Here is a 24,938-nt window from a genome sequence, read left to right as displayed (position 1 = left end):
ACATTCAAAAGTAAAATGAGCTCAGAAGCTTTGGAAAGAATCCACTCAAGATTAAACATCCTTTTCAGTTACTTGATGGTAAACCTTTTTTGCATACATTATTGTTGTATATCATTCATTATTCACCACAGGAGAGAAACAGACAACGTTGAGACTTTTATAAAATTTTACCTCAGTTTCTCCAGTTTACAGTGAGGATCCTTCAGTAGATCTGAAAGCTGCTTGACTCCTGAATCTCCTACTTTATTCAATGACAGATCCAGTTCTCTCAGGTGTGAGGGGTTTGATCTCAGAGCTGATCTCAGAGCAGCACAACCTTCATCTGTAACACCACAACCCCACAACCTGTAGAGAACAATGACACTCTTCAGTCTCTCAGTTCAGCAAACACTGATATAAATGATAAGATATATATGAATTTCTCCTTTCTCCTCAACAGATTTGTATATGAAAGCAGTTGTCACCTCTTCACATCATCCAATCATGCTTATAACTATTGTTGTGGAAAATATGCACTTGTCCTGTTACAAGTATACCTTTTTGTAATCTAGTTAACCTGTAAATAATACAACTATATTTAATTGAAACTAAGAAGCTCGCCAGCCAAAAGTCTTTGATTTCTAAAAAACTGAACTGAACAGACCACGAAGAAGTCTTCTGACCTATAGATTGTGAGTATGAAAATTCAGATGCTTATGATTTAGGACAGATTTGATGTACTGTACCTAACCTGAGAATAATCAACATAAGGTTAAACGTGTCTAGAAATACACACCGTAAAACACTCAAAAAAATGCAAAAGTAAAACGACCTCAGAAGCTTTGGAAAGAATTTGATGAAGATTAAACATCCTTTTCAGTGACTTGATGGTAAACATTTTTTTGTATATATCAGTGTTTCCCATAGGTTGAGAATGTACTTGTGGTGGGCAGGGCGAAGCGGCGCTTATTGAGCGGGTTCAGAATAAACTAGTAAACAGAGGTTTATGAACTATTTATTACAGACAATACTCAATATCCTTAACAAATAATTTAGAAATAATGTAGAAATTCATATTATGCATAAATTCATAAAATTTTACTATAAGCATGAACAAATATTTTCATAATGAAAACTATTTACAAAGTTGACAGTTTCTGTCTGAGCAATTCATTTTTCTCTGCTTTGAAAACAACTTTCTAAGGCCTGCCTGTACGGATCGGCTTCAGGGGCAGGTGCGTTTACTAACGCTTAAGGGTGCAGCAAGGTGCTCTCCTTGAAGTTTATTTCACATGTCAGTTTTGATATGAAATAGAAACAAACTTACATAACCATTTTGGAAGATAGCACAAGAGAAGATTAACTGACAATTTTCAAATTGTGCTTTCTTGCATTATGGTTTAAAATCACTGACCCTGTTCATTGCTGAGAAGTCTCGCTTACAATTTAATATTGTGTAAGGCCATTTCGCGATTTCAGTCTATATATTGTTTAGTTTATGTTGTTTAAATGGATATTATATAGACCAGTGGTTCTCAAACTTTTTAGAGTGGCATGCCTAAGGCTTTTAACATCCTTTTGCTTTTTAGAGTAAATCAGCTTTTGATTTGACGCTTAAAACAACACATTTATCGATTTAATTGTTTCGCCACAAGGTGGAAACAAGTGACTGTTAAAAAATGTATTTGTTATTGAATCATTTATTAAAGAGAATGTAGTACTGTATGTTTCTAAAATAAGTCAGAAAAAATTATGAATTGTTTTTGTACATGTCTCATCTTATACATCATGTACAGTCTGTATAAGTGTATGATTTAACTTTTCCCCATGGTCTAGTGTTAAAAAAAAGAAAGAAAAAAAACGCAATATCGAATCACAATACTTAAAAAAAAAATTTTTTTTTTAAAATAATAAAAAAAAAAATCGCAATACATATCGTATCGGCACTCAAGTATGGTGATAATATCGTCCCAGCCCTAATATTTTTCCAGTGCACTTTCTACCTTTACAGATACCTTCAGAAAATAAATAATGCTTTAATTAAATAAAAAGTTCAATAGAGAAATATGCAATGATGGTTAAAACGAAGTGATGCTTTTAAATATTAAATTAAAACCACCAGTAGGTGGCAGTAAGTCACTGTCTTTATGAGTGAGTCATCAAATCATTCATTCATTCAGTAACAAAGCAAGTGACTGTCATTATGAATGAATAATTGATTCAAAGCTGCAGATTCGTTCACCAACACTGCTGCGGATTTTGTAACTATTATTTTGTTGCAAAAAATACTGACAATACTGTGTTTAAAATGAACATCACTTAATATGAATATCTTTCGTTTGTTGAACTGTTGTATAAAATCAATGTCACATGCACAGTCTGTCTATATTTGTTCTTCATGCTAGTAAGCGCTAAATACCCACTTTTATAAAGTACATGGTCAAGAACGGCAGTATAGCGCGATTTGGCAAGGCAACATAATCTGAACCAATCATACCATACACGCTGCTTGTGTGAATGCAAAAACAGTTTTTACAGACAGGACAGACCAGGCTACTTTTGATATGAAACACAAAGTCTCACCCTTCAAATTTGGTCATTTTTTAAAGAAATTTAAAACGATAAATACCGTTTTGTGTCTCTTTAATGTGTCTGACAGATCGCTCTAGCCTCAGTTAAAGCTGCTTGTGAACCGATCATCTCTTGATGTCACTTCTTGATGACATTCAAAGTATTGTCAAACAAAACGGAGGCTAGCTCGACCCTCCCTCCTCCTCCTCCTCCTCCTCCTCATCCCGTCCCCTCCCCCTCCCTTCCGTGCTTTCTGAAACAGTCATGAACCATTTAGAAAAAACAACTGGATTTACCCCGTCCAGCAGAAACAGAGCCTCCTGAATGTCAGACTGGGAGCCCTTCTGCCGGCGGAATTCTTGCCACCTTTTGAACGTTTTTCCGATGTAAATTCAGGACTTCACGTTCCTTGTCCTTTTCCCTATTCTTTGTTATTTGTTCATCGGATCATCGTCTCTTTGGTCGTGTGTCGGCCATATCAAAATTCTCAAGAATATACAATTTTAACATTAGTAGTTGTTAGGACATCTCTCCTCTAGCTAACTTCCCTCTTCTCCACCCCCCACACCCCCCTTCATGTGCACGCGCACTAACTTCATGCTAAACTCATAAATATGATCCTGTTTTATCAGTGTAATGATTGTTGTCAGAATGACTTACTGAACTGATCTGGATTCTTTAACCACAGACAGCAGCTTCTGAATAACTTCATCTGCTGTATTTTGTGCTCCAATAAACGGTTTTAGATCAAAAACATCCATCTTCTGCTCTGATGTCAGCAACACATAAACCAGCGCTGACCACTGTGAAGAGGAGAGTTGGGTTTCTCCTATTTCTCCAGATGTCAGATAATGTTGGATCTCCTGCATCAGAGAATCATCACCCAGTTCATTCAGACAGTGGAACAGATTGATGGATCTCTCTGGAGAGCGATTCTTCCTGATCTTCTGTTTGATGTTCTGAACTGTTTCCTCTTTGTTATAGGAGCAGCTTCCAGTCTGTGTCAGTAGTTCTCGTAAGAGAGTCTGATTGGACTCCAATGAGAGACCCAGAAGGAAACGCAGGAAAAGGTCAAGATGTCCATTCTTACTCTTGAAGGCCTTATTTACAGCTCTCTGATGCAGCTCAGATAATGAGTGATATTTCATCTGGTTTAAGATTCTAGTAAAGAAACTTTGTATGGTTGTGTCAAACACATTTATGTTCTCGTTTGTAAAGTAAATGTGTGCATATAGAGCTGCTAGATGTTCCTGGATGCTCAGATGAACAAAGCAGAAGACTTTCCCCTGATACAAGCCCAACTCCTCTCTGAAGATCTGAGTGCACAATCCTGAGTACACTGATGCTTCTGTCTCATCAATGCCACACTCTCTCAGGTCTTCCTCATAGAAGATCAGGTTGGCTTTCACAAGCTGCTGGAAAGCCAGTTTCCCCAGTTTGAGGATCATGTCTTCATCTTTCACTCTCTTCTTATAGTCCTTATGTTTGATGTTGGTCTGAATGATCAGGAAGTGTGTGTACATCTGAGTGAGAGTCTTGGGAATCTCTCCTCTCTCTGCTTCACTCAACATCTCCTCTAGAACAGTGGCTGAGATCCAGCAGAACACTGGGATGTGGCACATGATGTGAAGGCTCCTCGAGGACTTCAGGTGTGTGATGATTGTATTGGCCAGACTCTGATCACTGATTCTCTTCCTGAAGTATTCCTCCTTCTGTGGCTCATTGAAGCCTCGTACCTCTGTCACTCGATGGACACACTCAGAGGGGACGAGATCCGCTGCTGCTGGTCTGGAGGTGATCCAGATGAGAGCAGAGGGAAGCAGATTCCCCTCAATGAGGTTCATCAGCAGCTCGTCCACTGAGGCTGATTCAGATATATCACACAGTTTCACTTTGCTCTTAAAGTTCAGAGACAGACGACACTCATCCAGACCATCAAAGATGAACAACACTTTATATTCATCACGGGATATTTCCATTTCTTTAGTTTCTGGGAAAAAGACATGAAGAAGATCTGAAAGACGGAGTGTTTTGTCCTTCATCAAGTTGAGCTCTCTGAAAGGAACTGGAAATATGAGCTGGACGTCCTGATTCTCTTTCCCTTCAGCCCAGTCCACAATGAACTTCTGCACAGAGACTGTTTTTCCAATGCCAGCGACTCCCTTTGTCAGCACAGTTCTGATGGGTTTGTCTTGTCCAAGTAAAGGTCTAAAGATGTCAGTGCATTTGATCGGTGTGTCCTCTGTTGCTGCTGTCCTGGATTGTGTCTCAATCTGTCTCACCTCATGCTCATTATTGATCTCTCCACTTTCACTCTCTGTGATGTAGAGCTCTGTGTAGATCTCATTCAGGAGTGTTGGGTTTCCCTGCTTTGCTGTTCCGTCATACAGACACTGAAACTTCTTCAGCAGGTTTGATTTGAATCTGCTTTGGACCAGTGAAAGATTGACAGATTAAAACAAAGAGAAAAGTTTTAGTAAAATAACAACACTCTCTAAATAAATAATTAGACAATATCACACAAGCAACAGTGCTGTTGGTCTATATATCAGTAAAACTGTTATTTTGCCGTTTGCACAAGCTTCTAGGAATTGGATATTGATATAAATTTAATTATTTGATTCTGTTCTCAATTCAAATAAATCTGGAAATATCTGAGATACATGTACATTTTGTAGGGAAAAACCTCTCATCTAATGCAGTAAACTATACAGTGGACCTGCTTCACTTGGATCATTACTAGGGATGCACCGATGTGAAAATTGTGGCCGATACCGATAACCGATATTAATATTGCTGTTATGGCCGATACCGATATTTACCGATGTCGATATCTCTGTATAGAAAACAAATTTTAATGATTATCAAATAAAGAGCTATTTTCCAAAACACTTTTTTTTTTTTTTTTACTTTAGAAATGACTGATATTGGGCACCTTTACCTGTATGCAAAATATGTCACACATAGGACACACATGCATTATATTGCATTGCATATAATGTGTGCTGGTCAACTTGTCTAAAATTAAGAAACCCTTAGAAAACAGGGAAAAAAAACAGGAACATTGTGTACAATTAAGATAGGCTACTTAATTTATTATTCCAATATCCAAATATGATACTAAATAGCACAGGGAAAAGGGCTTCTATTTGTGACGTGCTGTCTTTGCCTTTGAACATTGCACATTTTAAACAGGACACGCATTAGCTGAATAAATGTTAGCCAATTCAAACATATTTATAGAAAACAGTTGACAATGAATAGACAGGAGTCCAATAATAGCATAACGAATCACTTATTCTAAAAATAATAACAAGTAGGCTATAAGACGAATCCGACATATGGGCTGTGTTAACAGTAAAACGTCCGTCATTTAACGAATTTTAAAAACACGGATGGATAATACAAAATGCTTTCTGACATTTTGAAAGAAAAAAAAAAAAACAAGCAAGAACAAAATTTAAACTTAGCCCGTCAATTTTTCATTTTACAATTATCTTCTCTCTCTCTCTGTGTGCGCGCGTCCGTGTTTGTGAGGGAGAGCTCGCGCAGCACTGATACATCGGTAGCCTACTTTTTAATCCATAAGTAACGAACGCGCTAGTTTTCATTCAAAATAAATATGTAACATAATTAGGTAGGCTACTTTAGTTATTATTAACACAATAACGTAACACATGAAGGCTACGTTTCTCAACACTGAGAATGAATAATAAACGCCTGTTTCTCCACTCGCGCTTATCAGTAATCCACAAATCACAAGTGCGGTCACTTTTGAGAAAAATCAAATTCGAACGGGTATCAAATATCAAGCAATATTCAAATATCTACGAGTCAAAAAACGATCAATCAAAAATGTGTCATGAAGAGGGAAAAATCATAAGTCGCACTGGACTGCGTTTACAATGTTACTGACGGGACAGTTCTCTGTAACGCACGTCCAAAGACTGCTTTAAAACTTTCACAGAGACCTCAAACAGAAAGCACAAAGCCTGTCTTTAAATTTAATTTCGTTTTGTATTAATTGTATCTTAATTTTGATCAATGTTTCATCAAAAATAAACAAAGTAAATATTAGAAAATATTTAATCAGGACATGGAGGCGAAAGCGCGTGAACTGAAGCGCGTCTCAAATGAACCGAAACCTACCTGCCTCACAGACCTGAGACATAGCCTATATAGAAAGCTTGAAACATCTATTTTTAAACAGAACAATTCAAAATGAAAGAAAACAGACTGTTCTCTGCTTATGTCATCTGTATGAAATGTGTATTTCTCTCAGGCGAGTTCACTGCACGAGTCAGCATCAGTAACTTAATCTTCAACTTCACACGTCAAATATCGGCCTGTTCACATCGGCCCTATTTTGACATCGGACCGATACCGATGTGTAAAAAAAATGACCATATCGGCCGATATTATATCGGCGGCCGATATATCGTGCACCCCTAATCATTACTATAATATTAACCCTCTGGGGTCTGAGGGGTTTTCTGGGCCCTGGAGGTGTTCTGACATGCTCTGACATTTGTGCTTTTTTCAGTTATTTATAAACATGTTAATGGAAAATGTGTAAATTCACTCTATATAGCACATACAGGGCTACCATAATATGCGAGCAACATGCATGTAGATGTTTGAATTTTTAAGAGAATAATGTTTATGCGTGGTTATTGAAAAAAATAAAAATGAAAGTTGCTGAAATAAGACCACAAAACACATACTAAATATGTGTCAACAAGACTTTTGACTAATGAATGTTGTCGCTTCGAGTTCTGGCTTCAAAATGATGTGAAAATCATCCTGCCTAATCGTTCACACACAATTTAAATCAATGTATTGTTTTATAAGACAGGTTTTGCTTGGAAAGCCAATATGCGAGGGGGGCGTGAACGAGGAGTGGTTTACGCCTGAGAATACAATGTCCCACCCAGTATGCGTAATGACTCTGCATAATGAGCCATTCATTCAGGTGTGACACTTCAGCCACAAGAATGAATGCAAGGACAAAAGATATATTTAGAAGAAGACTTATATTGACCATTTAAGATTTTGCTTACATCTATCTTGTAAATATGTTTTGCTATTTTATTAAAAAGGTTACAATTACAACAATAATTAAAGCTGCAAGCAGCGATGAAAAGGGCCCTCGCACCCCTGCCACCGCCACCTTTAGGAAATGCCTTAAGATTACACTAACCAAATTTGAAGAGGATCAGATCAAAACTGTAGGAGGAGTTCGTTAAAGTACAACATCAGGAAATGGCAAAAACTGCCCAAAATCTGAGAGGAAGTTCAAAATAGCTGACTTCCTGTTGTGTTTAGGGCTACGCGCCAAGAGACTTTTTTGTAGGTATTGGGTCTTTACATGTATGTACCAAATTTCATACCTGTACGTGAAACCAGGAGCCGGGGCAAAATATAGGGGCAATAAGTAAGCCATTTTGCCCCACCCAATTTTGAAAACCACATCACACGTAAATTTTCACCACTTCTGAAGCGTGTGCAAAGTTTCATGATTTTTCAAGCACGTTTTGTATTTGCCACACTTCCTGCTACCAGCAGGTGGCGCTATTGCTATAACCATAATGAGCATGGTCATGTGTTCAGGACAGGACTCTTATCAAACATGTGAAGTTTGGGGCAGATTGAAAAATGTATGGCTGAGTTACTGCAGGCTGTCTGTGGTTGCCTAGCAACATCGGAACTGCAAGCAACATTAATATTGAACTTATCTGATCATGCATATATCACCAAATGGCCGAAATTGGGTGAACGTTTGTCAGGCCGCCGAGGGCACACCCTTCGACGAAAACTCAAGATCTTCGCAATTTAAGGTCGCAAAGGCCTTCAGATTACACTCACCAAATTTGAAGAGGATCAGATCAAATCTGTAGGAGGAGCTCGTTAAAGTACAACATCAGGAAATTACGAAAAATGCCCAAAATCTAGGAGGAAGTTCAAAATAGCTCACTTCCTGTTGTGTTTAGGGCTATGCTCCAAGAGACTTTTTTGTAGGTATTGGGTCATTACATGTATGTACCAAATTTCATACCTGTGCGTGAAACGTAGAGCCGGGGCAAAATGTGGGGCAATAATTTACCGAATTTGCCCCACCCAATTTTGAAAACCATATCACACGTAAATTTTCACCACTTCTGAAGCGTGTGCAAAGTTTCATGAGTTTTCGAGCATGATTAGGCCCTCTAAAAAGCGATTCACTTTGGAGAAGAAGAAGAAGAAGAATAATAATAAACGGAGCAAAAACAATAGGGTCCTCTCACCATCGGTGCTCGGGCCCTAATTACAATTTCAACAATATTTCAAGTGTAATCTTTCTTTGTAAAAAAATGATTATAGGCCTACATTTTATCATATGTATTCATTAGTTTGAATATATCCAGCACTGGAACAGCTAACATCTTAGTTGACTTTATTTTTGACAAAAATAGTATGTTATATATATATATATATATATATATATATATATATATATATATATATATATATATATATATATATATATATAACATATGAGCAGAAATTGCTAAACAAAAGCTTATTTGATGTGGCAGTATATTCTACAGTAAAAACTGTACCCAAATCTAGTCAACAAAATGTTGTCTTTCATATTTCGCCTGACTGTAACGTTTTTATGAAATATTAGGGCATATAAATGTTAATTTGCAGTTTAATACGTTGCTTATACAAATAGCCTACATTTTATTTCAACAATTTCAGTCGATTTTTACTCATCTCAGTATAGCAATACAGTTTGCTAAAACATCATCATTCATTCACACACAGAAACGCGTTTAAAATTTAAACGGTCTTTTTGCGAGCTGTGGTAAACAGCGCGCATCTCTGCAGCTGCCGTTCATTCATTCACACAGAAACGCGATTCACTTGAGAAGGAAAAAAAAAACGTACTACAGTATTCCTCAGCTCAGTCGGATCCTTGCTCCTCGAAATACCCGCACTTCTGAGGTACATTTTCCATTATTATTATTCCTCACAGCGCTGTGAGACGGTGTAAACAAGTAGGCTACAATGATCTGATTAAACTTGTGTTTTCTCGAGCTGATATGGGGGGCGTTCACAAATTTGCAGGATTGCCTCAGTCATTTGCGTTTGAATAGTCCGTGGGCGGAGTCACATTAAAAATAATTAGATGAGATGAGAACGACTGACATCTCGCTCTTTTCTTACAGATTACATGAACTGAGAATATTTGTTTTTTATATAAATTACTTCATTTAAAAGAAGAGAATTCAAGCTTCATGCCTGTGTGTCTGTATGTCTGTTTGACTGAGTATTCGCTGAGTTATTGTTCATTTTCGGACACGTTTCAGAATGGACTACACTGACAGAGAGAAGGCAGAACTCGCTTCGTGTTTATTTTTCTTTATTTGGCAAAAAGCACAACACTTTGTTTTTATTGTGAGTATACACAAAAATAATACACATTTAACAGAATCGATTGATGTATGAAACTCCTATGGAAAATCAAAGTCAACAGAGTATTTATGAGTCTCTTTTACACTGATTAAAAAAAAAGCGAGCTGGTATCGCCGGCGATACCGCCGACCCCAGGGGGTTAAAGGGAAAAATTAGCAACAATGTCCAAATTATTGAATTCAATAAATCAACATTCAATTGAATCTGAAAATCTGAAGGCCGGTTTAATGAACTTCCATAACCTGCAGCTCCTGAACTTCCTGAAAGAGTTGAGAGGCTCTGAAAATCTTTGAAATACTGATCGTAACAATAATCAACTCTTTATAATAGAAAAAGAAATGTGACCTGATTCATAATTTTCACACTTTGACGCAAACACATTTTAGTTTGAGTTTCTAATTTTTCTAATTATTTGCAATTAGTTAACCTGTTAAGCCTCACCAGTGCGTCGGCGCACTGAAGCGTTTTTTTATATATATAGCTCAAAGTTACTATCAGATTTAATGTTATACTTCGACAAACTATACATCATTAAAAAGATATAAGACTCAAGTTTCAGTATTTGACCACTATTGTATTCTGAGAAACTTATAGCGACAGTTATTTCTTAATTTGTGTCAGGAGTTATGAAATGAAAAAATGAGTCGATACCTTTAATATGAATTATGCGCGTCAGACGCTTTCATTCATAAAAAACTCCCGTGCTGTCGTCATGACAGCGATACACAAAACAACGTCCCTCAGGGCTTTAGCTCAAAAATGTGCAGATTTGGAGAAATATTGATATATTCTCATAGATTCACATCATATTTCTATAGACAGGAATAATATTTATTGAATTTATACCCAAATGCGTCGATGTAATCATTATGAGCGCTTGCATACTCTGATACTGTGTTTTCAATCCATACCAACAGCCTGAGGGCGCTATTATGCACAATAATAGTCCATATATAGAACATGAAGAAGAGCCATGATCATGTGACATTCCAGGACGTCACTGATACACACAAAGCTACAGAGTTCGCGCTGTAAAATGCAGATAAAGAGGTTTTGAAGATAATAAACATGATTGCAATGATATTTGAGTTACCTGTATTTTTCAAGACATGCCAGGTATTTTCATAATAATAGATTATATTTATAATGTAATGCTAATCTATATAGACTATCATTGTGCAGAACAGTATACAATAGTATATTTTCTGTCTGATTTTTTTATCTGAAGCCAAATTAGATCACAGAAGATTATTTAAAATACTCCACTTGCGTTATAAAAGTAAGTTTGGAGCACAAACATGGTTTTAATCTCATAAATGGTCGTGTATTGATGGTGTGCTAAGCTAACATGCTAGCTAGCCCTAGGTGCACCTGCAACCTAGAAGTTATACTTTTATGTTTTTTTGAATGCTTACTGAAAGTTTCTTTATTCAAGAATGTTCTTTATTCTTTATTTAAAATGTGAGGTGAACTTTGAGAAAAGAATTTAGGGATTGAAACCCTATGAATAGCATGTGAATAGCCAGTCGTTAGTAACTATAATGCAGACAAAAGAAATGCATATTTCGAGCCATAACCAGGCTGGAGAGGTGTGAATGTGTGCAGGGGGAGACTGAGACTGAATGGGGCTCGTTTGCACCACAAAACAATAGAGACAATATACTGGATAGATGGTTAGAAGATGACAATAAACATCAGAAGCATCTTAGCGTCAAATCAAAATAAAGTCAACTGACATGGTCTTGAAAAACATTTAACTAAATACAGAGTTTTGGACTTATTATCTTCAGATTTTAAACATAAAATGTTTAGACATGTGGCTTTAGCTGTAGTGCATTTCTAGATTGCTCCAGTGCCAACTTCAATTTTATTTTCATGAGGATGTTTCATAAAAATTAATTTCTAATAACTTTACAAAACTTTGAAGCTATTTATAACAATTTTTGTCATTATGATAATTTTTAATTCTACATTTACAATAAACTGCCAGGTGTCAGCTTTCAAATGAGATCATACTTGTGCTTTTAGTACAAAGGGTTCATGAACTATATCTGTTTCAGTTTGGGTATGTCATTTCTGGGGATTTTTCAAAAGTGGGGTTGCAGCTTAACAGGTTAACATATTTTAATTAACAATATAACTGACACAGATTTATATATACATTAAATAATGAATACATCACTAACAGGTTAAGATCATAACTCTCTAGTGTTCTTTCTAGCTTACTAATGAACTACTGTACGACCATTGTATAACTTTTCTGAGTTAAATGTAATGTCACTTGATTCACAAGCTATTTTATCTCTCCATGGTTGAAACATATTTCAGTAAGCAGTGTTGGGAAGGATACTTTCAAAATGTATTCCGTTACAGAATACAGAATACATGCCCAAAAATGTAACTTGTAACGTATTCCGTTACGTTACTCAATCTGAGTAATGTATTCTGAATACTTGGATTACTTCCACATTGAATTGCATTTTATAAGTGTCGGCCATCAAATCCTGCTTAATAAACAGGCCTATTCTTGTGGGGTGGGGGTGCGGTGATGCGGTGGTGACGCGTATGCCAATAAAGCACCTAAAAGCTGTCACAAAGAACCGGCAAAAGTAATAATCATGAATATGTCAAATATAGAAAGGAGAAATTGTAATTGTATATTAATAAACAAGTGTTTTCTTTGTCAGTGTCGACAGGCCACGATCTTTACCCCGGTCTTAAAGTAAAAAGATGACTGTGAAAAAAAGCAGTATTTAATTAAATACATTTATGATGGTATTGCTACATTTTATTTAATTAAATGCATTTATGGTGAAATTACTACATTTTCAGCTCAATCTGTGTTCATTTTGACCACGAAACATGCGCTGTCACTTTAATTCAGCGTTTGCGGCACAGCAGAAATAGACTCGGTGCGGAAACGATCTCTGCACTGCTTTTTACGCAACGCAACTGGGACGGATAAACGGACCGCAGTGTGAAAGCTCTAATCTGTTAACATGGGTACGAAAAAAAAAAAAAACGCACTGCAAACAGACTAGGCTGTGAAACGGGCGTTGATTTATGAGACCAGCTCTAGTTCACGCGCTGGCGCCTCCATGTCCTGATTATCTTTTGTCTGCTATATTTACTTCTTATTTAATCCAGGCAATTGGTTGATGAAACATTGATTAAAATTAAGATACAATTAATACAAAACGAAATTCACTTTAAAGAAAGGCTTTGTGCTTTTTGTTTGAGGTCTCTGTGAAAGTTTTAAAGCAGTCTTTTAGTGCTGCATTCAGAGCGCTCACGTCCGTAACGGAGAACTGTCATGACCGTAACATTGTTTTTTTTTTCCTCATAAATGCGAATACGAAAAATAAAATAAAATGAATATTTTATGTTCTTTGGAGAGCCAACCCTTCTTCATCCAGTGAGTAGTATTACTTTTGGTTTGCGCAGTGTAGCCTATATTCACAGAATAACTAAATATATTTTGCCACCTAAAAGTTAAAGTTTTTTTGTGTCACGCATGTTTATTTCCCTCATATTAAATTTAAAACGCATGTAGACCAATATTTTTCTAACAGTCTGGACTCCTTTATTAACAGACGTTTCACTATTGGTATTAATGCATTTTCTGAGAATTTATATTTCAAGTTTTGACTGCACATATTTGAAAAAAAAAACGTAGGCCTACTTTAAGATGCTTCTTCAGATTTGAGGTGGAGTCTTTGGACGCTGAAAGGAGGTTGGTTGCTGGCAAGCAGATATATTTCGTTCTCCCTTCTCTTTCTTTAATGTGAAATGCTGTTTGAATTTCCAAGATATAACGCACTCTTGCCCTGCTCTGTTGTTCCGGCTCCATCTACCTCAAGCTCCCGCTGTTCCTCTTCCGACTCTATTAATGGATTGTGACTGGTCACGCAAACCGTGCATTTTTTTTCGTTTTCATATTGGGGCTTCTGGGAAATGCATGGAGTTGCCTTAATTTATTTAGAGAGTGAATAAACTCGTGAAACAGAGAAGTATCGTCATGTAATCCATTGATTTCAACAATGTAACTGTATTCTAAATACCAACTATTTAAATTGTAACTGTAACGGAATACAGTTACTCATAATTTGTATTCTGAATACGTAACGCCGGTACATGTATTCCGTTACTCTCCAACACTGTCAGTAAGTTGTACCGTATATTTCAACATATATTCTTGTGTTCATGGTTCATTCATGTTTATTTCATGCTATAACTAGCAATAAAGATATGATTGGTTCTTGCTGCCGTTTAAAGGAAGGGTTGATAAAGTGTCTGATAAATAATCTGTCATGCCACATTAAAGAGTGACAAACCGTACGTCTGCATCTGTTCTTGTTAGTCCCTGATTAGTTAACCTTCATCCACCTGTGTCTAGTTACAGTAGTTCCCTCGTTTACCCTGTGTATATATTCTCCCGTTCAGTTCTGTCCTTGGCCGGTTATTGTTCGTGTCTATGTTAACCTGTTAAGCCTCACCAGTGCGTTGGCGCACTGAAGCGTTTTTTTTTATATATAGCTCAAAGTTACTATCAGATTTAATGTTATACTTCGACAAACTATACATCATTAAAAAGATATAAGACTCAAGTTTCAGTATTTGACCACTATTGTATTCTGAAAAACTTATAGTGACAGTTATGTCTTAATTTGTGTCAGGAGTTATGAAATGAAAAAATGAGTCGATACCTTTGATATGAATTATGCGCGTCAGCTGCTTTCATTCATAAAAAACTCCCGTGCTGTCGTCATGACAGCGATACACAAAACAACGTCCCTCAGGGCTTTAGCTCAAAAATGTGCAGATTTGGAGAAATATTGATATATTCTCATAGATTCACATCATATTTCTATAGACAGGAATAATATTTATTGAATTTATACCCAAATGCGTCGATGTAATCATTATGAGCGATTGGATACTCTGATACTGTGTTTTCAATCCATACCAACAGCCTGAGGGCGCTATATGCACAATAATTGTCCATATATGGAACATGAAGAAGAGCCATGATCATGTGACATTCCAGGACGTCACTGATACACACAAAGCTACAGAGTTCGCGCTGTAAAATGCAGATACAGATGTTTTGAAGATAATAAACATGATTGCAATGATATTTGAGTTACCTGTGTTTTTCAAGACATGCCAGGTATTTTCATAATAATAGATTATATTTATAATGTAATGCTAATCTATATAGACTATCATTGTGCAGAACAGTATACAATAGTATATTTTCTGTCAGATTTTTTTATCTGAAGCCAAATTAGATCACAGAAGATTATTTAAAATACTCCACTTGCGTTATAAAAGTAAGTTTGGAGCACAAACATGGTTTTAATCTCATAAATGGTCGTGTATTGATGGTGTGCTAAGCTAACATGCTAGCTAGCCCTAGGTGCACCTGCAACCTAGAAGTTATACTTTTATGTTTTTTTGAATGCTTACTGAAAGTTTCTTTATTCAAGAATGTTCTTTATTCTTTATTTAAAATGTGAGGTGAACTTTGAGAAAAGAAATTAGGGATTGAAACCCTATGAATAGCTTGTGAATAGCCAGTCGTTAGTAACTATAATGCAGACAAAAGAAATGCATATTTCGAGCCATAACCAGGCTGGAGAGGTGTGAATGTGTGCAGGGGGAGACTGAGACTGAATGGGGCTCGTTTGCACCACAAAACAATAGAGACAATATACTGCATAGATGGTTAGAAGATGGCAATAAACATCAGAAGCATCTTAGCGTCAAATCAAAATAAAGTCAACTGACATGGTTTTGAAAAACATTTAACTAAATACAGAGTTTTGGACTTATTATCTTCAGATTTTAAACATAAAATGTTTAGACATGTGGCTTTAGCTGTAGTGCATTTCTAGATTGCTCCAGTGCCAACTTCAATTTTATTTTCATGAGGATGTTTCATAAAAATTAATTTCTAATAACTTTACAAAACTTTGAAGCTATTTATAACAATTTTTGTCATTATGACAATAATTAATTCTACATTTACAATAAACTGCCAGGTGTCAGCTTTCAAATGAGACCATACTTGTGCTTTTAGTACAAAGGGTTCATGAACTGTATCTGTTTCAGTTTGGGTATGTCATTTCTGGGGATTTTTCAAAAGTGGGGTTGCAGCTTAACAGGTTAAAACACGCTGTTGTGTCCTGTTCACCTGCTTCTGTACATTATCTTTGTTTACTATCTATTTACTTAAACTGTTATTAATAATGGATAGTCTGGGTACAGTGAGTTACTCTCAGGATGAGTCTGTCTAGACAGAAATGTTGTACCTCATTTGAGTTGATTTTTGTCTTCTGTTAAATGTCATGTTGTCCATAGACCGGTCGCTCCTCATGGACATACAGCTGGACTCTGGTGCCTGTGATCTCTGCTGGGGGAATCCACTTCAATAGAATACAGACAAGAATATATACAGTTCATTTTACATGGATAGATTGGTCTCTACAGATGGTACCCAACCAGAATGCCTATTACCGCCGCGCCAGCCGCCACGGCGAAATCACCGCGGCGAAAATAAACCAGCCGCATTTCAAAGTCGTTCCCGAAATGACCGCCAGGTGGCGCAAAGGGACATTGTGCAAAACAGCAGCAATAGCCGTATTTTAAAATGTAAGTGGGTTAAATATAAAACCCTAAGCCTGATGGGCATATTTTTCATATATATAAATAGGCCTATTAGGCTACAACAGAATAGAACCAAAGATAGAATCAATTTTAGAACTGAAAAAATAGAATCAAAAGTTAAAAATAGAGACGATATTAGGAGCAATGACGCTGAATATTTTTACTATTCTATTGAGGAATTAGATAAATGAAGAGCTCCCGTGAGCGATACAATTGCATAGTAATTTATAGTGATTTCAAAAGCAGTCCTTAAAAAAAAATACATGGAGTAGTGTGGTATAATTTTTCAGAGATTACGCGGAACGGGTTTTAGTTAAGATCATGGTTTCAATGCCCTTAATGTATAGGCTAGGCTACTGCTTTAAAAAAATGTCACAACGCGTTTTGAGATTGTTTTGAATTAAACATTGAAGTTTAAAATGTAGTGTTTTGGCACACCAGGCCGAGTGGCATTACGCATTGTTCAAAAATCAAGTTTTATTCTGACATGTTGAATTGGCGTTAGAATTTTTTTTTAGATTTATTAGATTTAGATTTTAGATTTCGTTAGATTTATTTTTCTCATAACAGCTAAAATAACTTAATATATGCCTTGTCTTAATATGACCTACTTAATATAGGCAATAGGCATATACTAGCCTATATGATAGCCTAAATTAGCAAAACTTGGCCACTAAATATTTAATTTTCAATTATTTTAATTATCACAATTAAAGTTTTAATTTTATTAAACTGAGCAAGCGCAACAATTAGCATTTAATCAAATATTCTAAAAGATGTATTATTAATAATAATGTTATTTCAACATAATATTTCGTTTTTTCGACATAATATGTGTGCGTGCAACAAGCAAGATGTGTATTTGTAAATCCGGTGATGCGTGCATTGATTTTTATCAATAAACTAGTGTTTTCTGACAGTGTCGACTGCAAAGATGAAGTTGACGATCGCCATATTTGTAGTGAACGCACCTAGAGAGAAATGCACATAAAGACATAATCAGAGAGTAGCCTTTTTCTTTTCGTTTTGAATTATTTCGTTTGAAGACATTTCAAGCTTTGTGTATTTGATGTATTTATCATGTCTGTGTAGGGTGACCACCTGCTAATAAGCCCAAGGGGGGACAAGGGGTATGTTTCTGAGGGACAATGTGGGACACTGTCTGGCGCGGCGGTGCCCCACTGGCAGACTCACTGATAGTGGTTTACCCATTTCTAGCACATACCACCTTGCATAGTATTAATAATGCCCTATTCTCCTAAACGTGTAATTTTTGATGTATGCTCATGAATAGGCCAACCAATGTGTATTTTTTTTCTAAATAAAGACTCATAATATTTTGAACATTCAATGAATTGACAGATGTACTTCCACTTAAGATTTAGGGGAGCGTGGGGCACAACCTAACGCGGGGTTAGTTGTAACACGCTTGTTTTAAATACTTCCGCACATGCTTGGATGACGAAACTTTGTTTATTTACTAGTTGCCATATCAACACTATATAGAAAAAAAAAATCCGCCAAAATTATTTTTTTTTTTGGAAGATATCCATAGACATTTATTAAACCATAGCAAAAATAAATTTCTTACTTAAGTTAATTTTTCATCTCTATTTTTTGTGTTTATTTAAAATAAGACAAATCTGATATTATTTTAATCTCCGATATGCTATTTAACAGTTGAGATAGTACTTTAATGCTTCGCTAACTAGCAGAAGACACTAGCAGGGTTTAAATCCCAGTTGTGCAGGCGGGGGCATGTTGTAACACTGCGTTACAATGTGCCCCTATTAGAAATATGCTATTATATTCTATACTTTTATTAATTTTATTGAGAAAACGTGAGAAAAATGTGAATAAAGACTGAGTGTCAATGTTCAGAAATGACTAATTATTTATTTGTTTTGAACTATGTTGTATAGCTGTGTTTTCATGTGTTCGTAGTCAAAACTCAAAAATGAGTTTATATTTAATTATTAAAAATTGCCATTATTTTATATGAAAGTTTTTTAATTGTATTTTATTTAGAAAATATTTTAGTTTGTTTTGTATATTTTTTTTTATTAGATCAGATAACATTTTAAGCTGCCATATGTTATGTTACAATGTGCCCCACACATGTTACAATGTACCCCACCTATGGGGCATGTTGTCACATTTCACTTCCATTCTTTCGGGGTATATCAAGAAAAAAGTATATACTGTATTAATAAAACAAAAACACATAGTTGTACTAGACATGTGGGAAATTAATGTGGGAAAAAATAAATACTCTGAACCATAAGTAGATTTACACAAACTGAGAAAGTCAAAAAGCGTTAGGTTGTGCCCCGCTCTCCCCTACTATTTAATTTTATTTATTTTTCATTACAATTTATTTACTTTAAATAAATTATAGGATTAACAGGAATTGTAGTTGCTCAACACCACAGGAACAGTTAAAAAAAAAGTATTTAAAAAAAATACGATTGACCTCGTATTCCCCTCCCTCCATGTCCGATTGAGAAGGACGTTTTGCAAAGGTCACAAAAAGCCCTCTCGGTATCCCCCTCAACACCTTTCAGCCACAAATATTCATTTCCCCATTCTTCCCCATTCAAAATCATGTCTGACCCACTCCATATCCATCTCTCGATATAATGCATCCTATCTTACTCGTGCTGTTCACTTTTCATATTCAACATAGATGGAAAAAAATAACATTATAATATTTTAACAAATATGATACTAAATGAGATTATTTAATGGCTACAACAGTATAGTAGGCCTATAGACTCTATTTGTACAAATTGCTGCACATTAATTTAATTAAATAAAACCTTGTAACGAATTCACACTGTATGGTAGACTGTGTACAGTTGAGACACCTTAAATAACTTGCGTTCGCAGCAAGCACAAGTTGTGATTTTTTGTGTCAGCTGGGAAGGAAATATATACCAGACCTCTTGGAACTTTAATTGAATACATAGCGTTGGTGAAGCATACTGAAATTACATCCCTACAAATTTATTAGGCCCTACTGAAAATAAATGTATCGAATTTAAGCAAAGTAGCCTAAATATTAAGACTGTAAGCCCTTTGCTTTTTACTTAGCCTATAAAGGACTCTTGTAGCCGAATTTGTGTTAATTTAATTTGTAGAGGATTTTTTTAACTCAAACATTAACACTGAAATAAATTAAACTAAACTATTGTAATTTTTTTGGCACACGACGACGAGTGGCGCTATGCATTGTTCCAAAGCCAGGTTTTTTTCTGGCATGTTGAATTAGTGTTCGACAAACGCGGCGGCGCGTTCATTTGAATGAAGACACACTGGAACGTTAGGCCATGTCGCAACGAGTGAATCGTGGCCGAGTGGTTGAACTTACGTTACGATCATTTAGATGACACGGTTTCGAATCCCGAACTAACTTGGACTACTGATATTTTTATATTAGCCTATTAATGCATTTTATAGTCTATTGTTGATGCAGAGAGATTTGTCTAGTTCTAAAACATAGTTTTTTGCTTATAGCCTATTTACAAAATAAAATCACCATGCATTTCCATTTTACAATAAGCAACAAATAGCCTATTATACAATGACTTTACTTCTGTAACCTATAATGATTCCAATCGTAATTTCAAAAGCAGTTCTGTTAATATATATATATAATATATATATATATATATATATATATATATATATATATATATTTTAGGGGTGTAACACAAAACTGACGGTTCGGTACGTCCCACGGTTTTGACGTCTCGGTTCGGTTCGGTTCGGTTCATTTAGGTGGGGTGGGGGGGTTAGAAAGCTAAAATTGCTTTTTTTTTTTTTTTTTTAAACAGTGCTTTAATTAACAAATTGTGTCCTTGTCTTTAAATTAATTCAATTACAAGTAAACGTCTCGCAAGGATAAAAAAAATTATCTGCTAATGCTGTAAACTATATAGGAGCCCTTACTTTCACATTACTATAACATTAAAGCTTAACAACAGAGCCTAGACTTTTAGCCTAAATTCAGTTGCTATTTATTTTTAGATATAATAATAATAATCAACACTCAAGTAACAAATTGTATGAAAACATGTAAACTGTACATAAGGCAGTTTTTACATTAACATATGTTTTTACTCTAGTTTATTATTGAAATATAATTATTTACACAGTTGCTGTCATTTTCATGACAGATATTTTAAACATACATTAAATAATCAAGATGTCATTAACAGGTTAAGTAAACTATAACATATAGGCTAATACAGTGCATTTATTTAGTGAAAGGGTTCATTTCCTTAGCAAACCAACAAGCTGTGGACACTGAATGACTTGCCTTGACGTATTTCCGCTGTTAAAACACTGACTTAGCGATTACACGAGTTATGATGCCTTTCAGTAAGTATACTGTATCTTTCAACATACCTTCAGGTGTCCATTCATGTTTATTCTGTAACTGAGGAAGAGATGCTCGCATTTACTCGCGCTCCGCGCTGCCGCTTTAAATGAGGAGCCTAGTATAGTGATCTGTCACGCCACATCAAAGAGCGCCAAAACGACATTTAATGTTTGAATTTCGTGATCAAATAGACAGAATCTGAAAGATTACACCTTGCTTATTATCGAAAGTAACAAAACACTGAGCTTATTGCGATTAAATGTGGTTAATGGTGGTTAGGCAACAACGCTGTATTCGTTGTGTACACATAAGACATGAGGTCCAATGGGGGCGGGGCGGGCGTGTTCGGTACGCCATGAGAGTATCGCGATTCGTATCGTTGGTGGTGTATCGCGGTTTTTCGGTTCGGTTCGAATATCGTTACACCCCTAATATATATATATGACTTTTAAACGACAAACAATAAAATCAGAACCAGTATTTGCGTTCATGGTTCCAGTGGCAGTAATGCATCCACGGCTTTTCAAAATGTCACAAAGCGTTTTGAGATTGTTTTGAATTAAGTATTGAAGTTTATAATGAAGTGTTTTGGCAAACCACGACGAGTGGCAAACTCTTTGTTTTGTTTTGCAAACTCAGCTAGCCTGTGGGGGGTTTGGAGAAGGCAATAGTTGCTTTATCGTGGGGGTGCAGGACAGAGGTGTTAATGTTCCGTCTTTCATATGGAGAGTGTCGGAGCCAGCCTGATGAGCAGGCAAAGGCAAAATTCTTTTAAGGATTAATCTCAAAATCTCCAAAAGTCCATAGCCTATGTACAGTAGGCCCAATATCTTATTAAATTATATATTGTAGTTTTATTGATTGTATTTAAAGGTTTTCCACACACAATTTCAATTTAGCAGATACAGAGCTCTTTAATTCGCGACCCACCTCGTTTTATTGTGAGGTGAACTCAGCAAGGCATGTTGTATCTTTGAAGGAACAAAAGCTATTTGTTACAGTTTTTTCTTTCGTGATTTGTGTGGATGACACACAGCGACATATACAGTATTATCAGCTGTATGGTGTTTTTTTACGCTGAAAGACCCGCCGCGTGCAGTGAGGGAGACCAAACTTACTAAAAAAATATCCAGAGAGAGACAAAGAAAAACGCCTGTTCTTAATTTATGTTGCTTTGAACTTTTTTCGTTTTGTACCGTTTTATTTTTTTTAATTTAGCTGCAATTTCTTTGACAATAGAAATTTAAAATGTTGCAAGAATAAGATTGTGTTTCTTATTTTGCATCACAAAGGGAATAAACTCTATCGATGCAACCCTGTTTAAATAAATAAACTGTTCCGACACTTTATTCATACCTTGAAATGTGCGATTGGTTTTCAAACTTAATTAATTTTCTTTTTCTTTTACATTTTCATTGTTTATTTTTTAATTGAAAGCAATACTGTATTAAAAGTATTTTTCTGATTTGTTCGATCTGTTTTGAAAAATGTCTTCCGTTGCTATGGCCGGGTATCACTGTCAGTCATCTCAATCTCGTGAATGATTCACACACAAATTTCTTTTTAGCAGATTAAAGACGAGCTTCATCATCTTAATTTTCTGGTGCAATCGGCTGACAGTCTTCCTCATCAGATGTGTCGTCTTTGCAGCGGCTCAACTGGAATGTAGCAAATTTATGTTGTAAATTGATAATTAAACAAGATGATTGACTTTAATAAACAGATGCATATTTAAGCATCAAGAATGGAAAAACACAAACACTGTCGGCTACACTGAGATTCGATCTCAGATCGTTTGAAGCTCCGAGAGACTATTGTTAATGCATTGACCACAGAGCTATCGTCTGAATAGCCTAGGTCTACTATTTTCTCTGTTTTAAAAGTTTGTTATATTCTTTTTTTATTTGCTTATGTTTTTTAACATTAGCAATTTACTGTCTCGAAATTATGTGTCGAAAAAATTATAAAAAAAAGTGTTTTTACAAGACCTTGTGCTGTTTATTTATTATTATTAGGGGTTCAAGCATGAAATGCTGAAACCCTATTGTAATTGTAAGGATTTGTAAAACGCATCGTGCAGGACAAACCGTAAGGCCTAGAGACTTGAAACCTGGCCAGATGGTAGGCCTCAATTTGGGGACAACCTATCAGAGTATGACCCCGATTGGCCCATAGGTGGCGCTACAGCAACCAAAAGTTCAAAATCGCTCATAACTCTTAGACCGTTTGTCCCAGGATCAAGTGTCTTATATCGTTGGAATCCTTGGCTCGAGGCGGACAAAATGGCTATCTCCGATTTGGATGTAGGCAGGGAAAATTTTCTGCTATGTCGGATTTTGTCCAAAACCTACTTTTGCGAACTAGTCCCTGGTTTTTCGCCCGATCGGAACCAAACCAGTCTAGGACAATTCTCTGGACTCTCTAGATCAATAATTATTGAAAAAAAGTTGAACTTTGGCATGTGGGTGGCTGTAACAGGGTCATTTAGAAAAGGGGCGTGGCAAAATACACTCAAAAGCCTATAAATCCCAAAGGAAAACTCAGAACTTCACAAAAATTGATGAGCATATGTGTCAGAACATGGCGAGGAAGCATGCAGAGTTTCATGGAGATCGGACCATAGGTGGCGCTATAACTGGCAAAAAGCCTTCATTCTTATTAGGGGTTCAAGCATGAAATGCTGAAACCCTATTGTAATTGTAAGGATTTGTAAAACGCATCGTGCAGGACAAACCGTAAGGCCTAGAGACTTGAAACCTGGCCAGATGGTAGGCCTCAATTTGGGGACAACCTATCAGAGTATGACCCCGATTGGCCCATAGGTGGCGCTACAGCAACCAAAAGTTCAAAATCGCTCATAACTCTTAGACCGTTTGTCCCAGGATCAAGTGTCTTATATCGTTGGAATCCTTGGCTCGAGGCGGACAAAATGGCTATCTCCGATTTGGATGTAGGCAGGGAAAATTTTCTGCTATGTCGGATTTTGTCCAAAACCTACTTTTGCGAACTAGTCCCTGGTTTTTCGCCCGATCGGAACCAAACCAGTCTAGGACAATTCTCTGGACTCTCTAGATCAATAATTATTGAAAAAAAGTTGAACTTTGGCATGTGGGTGGCTGTAACAGGGTCATTTAGAAAAGGGGCGTGGCAAAATACACTCAAAAGCCTATAAATCCCAAAGGAAAACTCAGAACTTCACAAAAATTGATGAGCATATGTGTCAGAACATGGTGAGGAAGCATGCAGAGTTTCATGGAGATCGGACCATAGGTGGCGCTATAACTGGCAAAAAGCCTTCATTCTTATTAGGGGTTCAAGCATGAAATGCTGAAACCCTATTGTAATTGTAAGGATTTGTAAAACGCATCGTGCAGGACAAACCGTAAGGCCTAGAGACTTGAAACCTGGCCAGATGGTAGGCCTCAATTTGGGGACAACCTATCAGAGTATGACCCCGATTGGCCCATAGGTGGCGCTACAGCAACCAAAAGTTCAAAATCGCTCATAACTCTTAGACCGTTTGTCCCAGGATCAAGTGTCTTATATCGTTGGAATCCTTGGCTCGAGGCGGACAAAATGGCTATCTCCGATTTGGATGTAGGCAGGGAAAATTTTCTGCTATGTCGGATTTTGTCCAAAACCTACTTTTGCGAACTAGTCCCTGGTTTTTCGCCCGATCGGAACCAAACCAGTCTAGGACAATTCTCTGGACTCTCTAGATCAATAATTATTGAAAAAAAGTTGAACTTTGGCATGTGGGTGGCTGTAACAGGGTCATTTAGAAAAGGGGCGTGGCAAAATACACTCAAAAGCCTATAAATCCCAAAGGAAAACTCAGAACTTCACAAAAATTGATGAGCATATGTGTCAGAACATG

General features: G+C 36.3%; 2 protein-coding genes and 1 long non-coding RNA gene across 3 annotated transcripts in view; 1 reads left to right on the top strand and 2 right to left on the bottom strand.

The window, feature by feature from the left end:
- The window catches only part of LOC307163783, a 485,677-nt gene that overhangs the window by 307,283 nt on the left and 153,456 nt on the right, over positions 1 to 24,938 (top strand). The window lies entirely within an intron of this gene.
- LOC307162990 (NLR family CARD domain-containing protein 3-like) overlaps positions 1 to 24,938 on the bottom strand; it is a gene marked incomplete at its 5' end in the record, with an annotated part of 61,544 nt that overhangs the window by 20,118 nt on the left and 16,488 nt on the right. Inside the window, 3 exons of the mRNA XM_079878782.1 lie at positions 172 to 345; positions 3,211 to 4,046; positions 4,134 to 4,974. Of these exons, the coding sequence (XP_079734908.1) occupies positions 172 to 345; positions 3,211 to 4,046; positions 4,134 to 4,974 (1,851 nt within the window). The remainder of the gene's footprint in view (positions 1 to 171; positions 346 to 3,210; positions 4,047 to 4,133; positions 4,975 to 24,938) is intronic.
- Positions 1 to 24,938, bottom strand: part of LOC307162991 (NLR family CARD domain-containing protein 3-like) — a gene marked incomplete at its 3' end in the record, with an annotated part of 41,059 nt that overhangs the window by 2,085 nt on the left and 14,036 nt on the right. The window contains exons 2-4 of the mRNA XM_079878783.1: positions 16,323 to 16,436; positions 3,211 to 4,974; positions 172 to 267 (exon numbers count right to left, since the gene is read on the bottom strand). Coding sequence (XP_079734909.1) covers positions 172 to 267; positions 3,211 to 4,974; positions 16,323 to 16,393 — 1,931 coding nt within the window. The 5' untranslated portion in view covers positions 16,394 to 16,436. The remainder of the gene's footprint in view (positions 1 to 171; positions 268 to 3,210; positions 4,975 to 16,322; positions 16,437 to 24,938) is intronic.

This window comes from Squalius cephalus (assembly GCF_949319135.1).
Source record: "Squalius cephalus genome assembly, chromosome: 8".
Classification (NCBI taxonomy): Eukaryota; Metazoa; Chordata; class Actinopteri; order Cypriniformes; family Leuciscidae; genus Squalius; species Squalius cephalus.
Note: the sequence above shows the minus strand (reverse complement) of the source record. Positions and strands in the feature narration are given on the sequence as shown.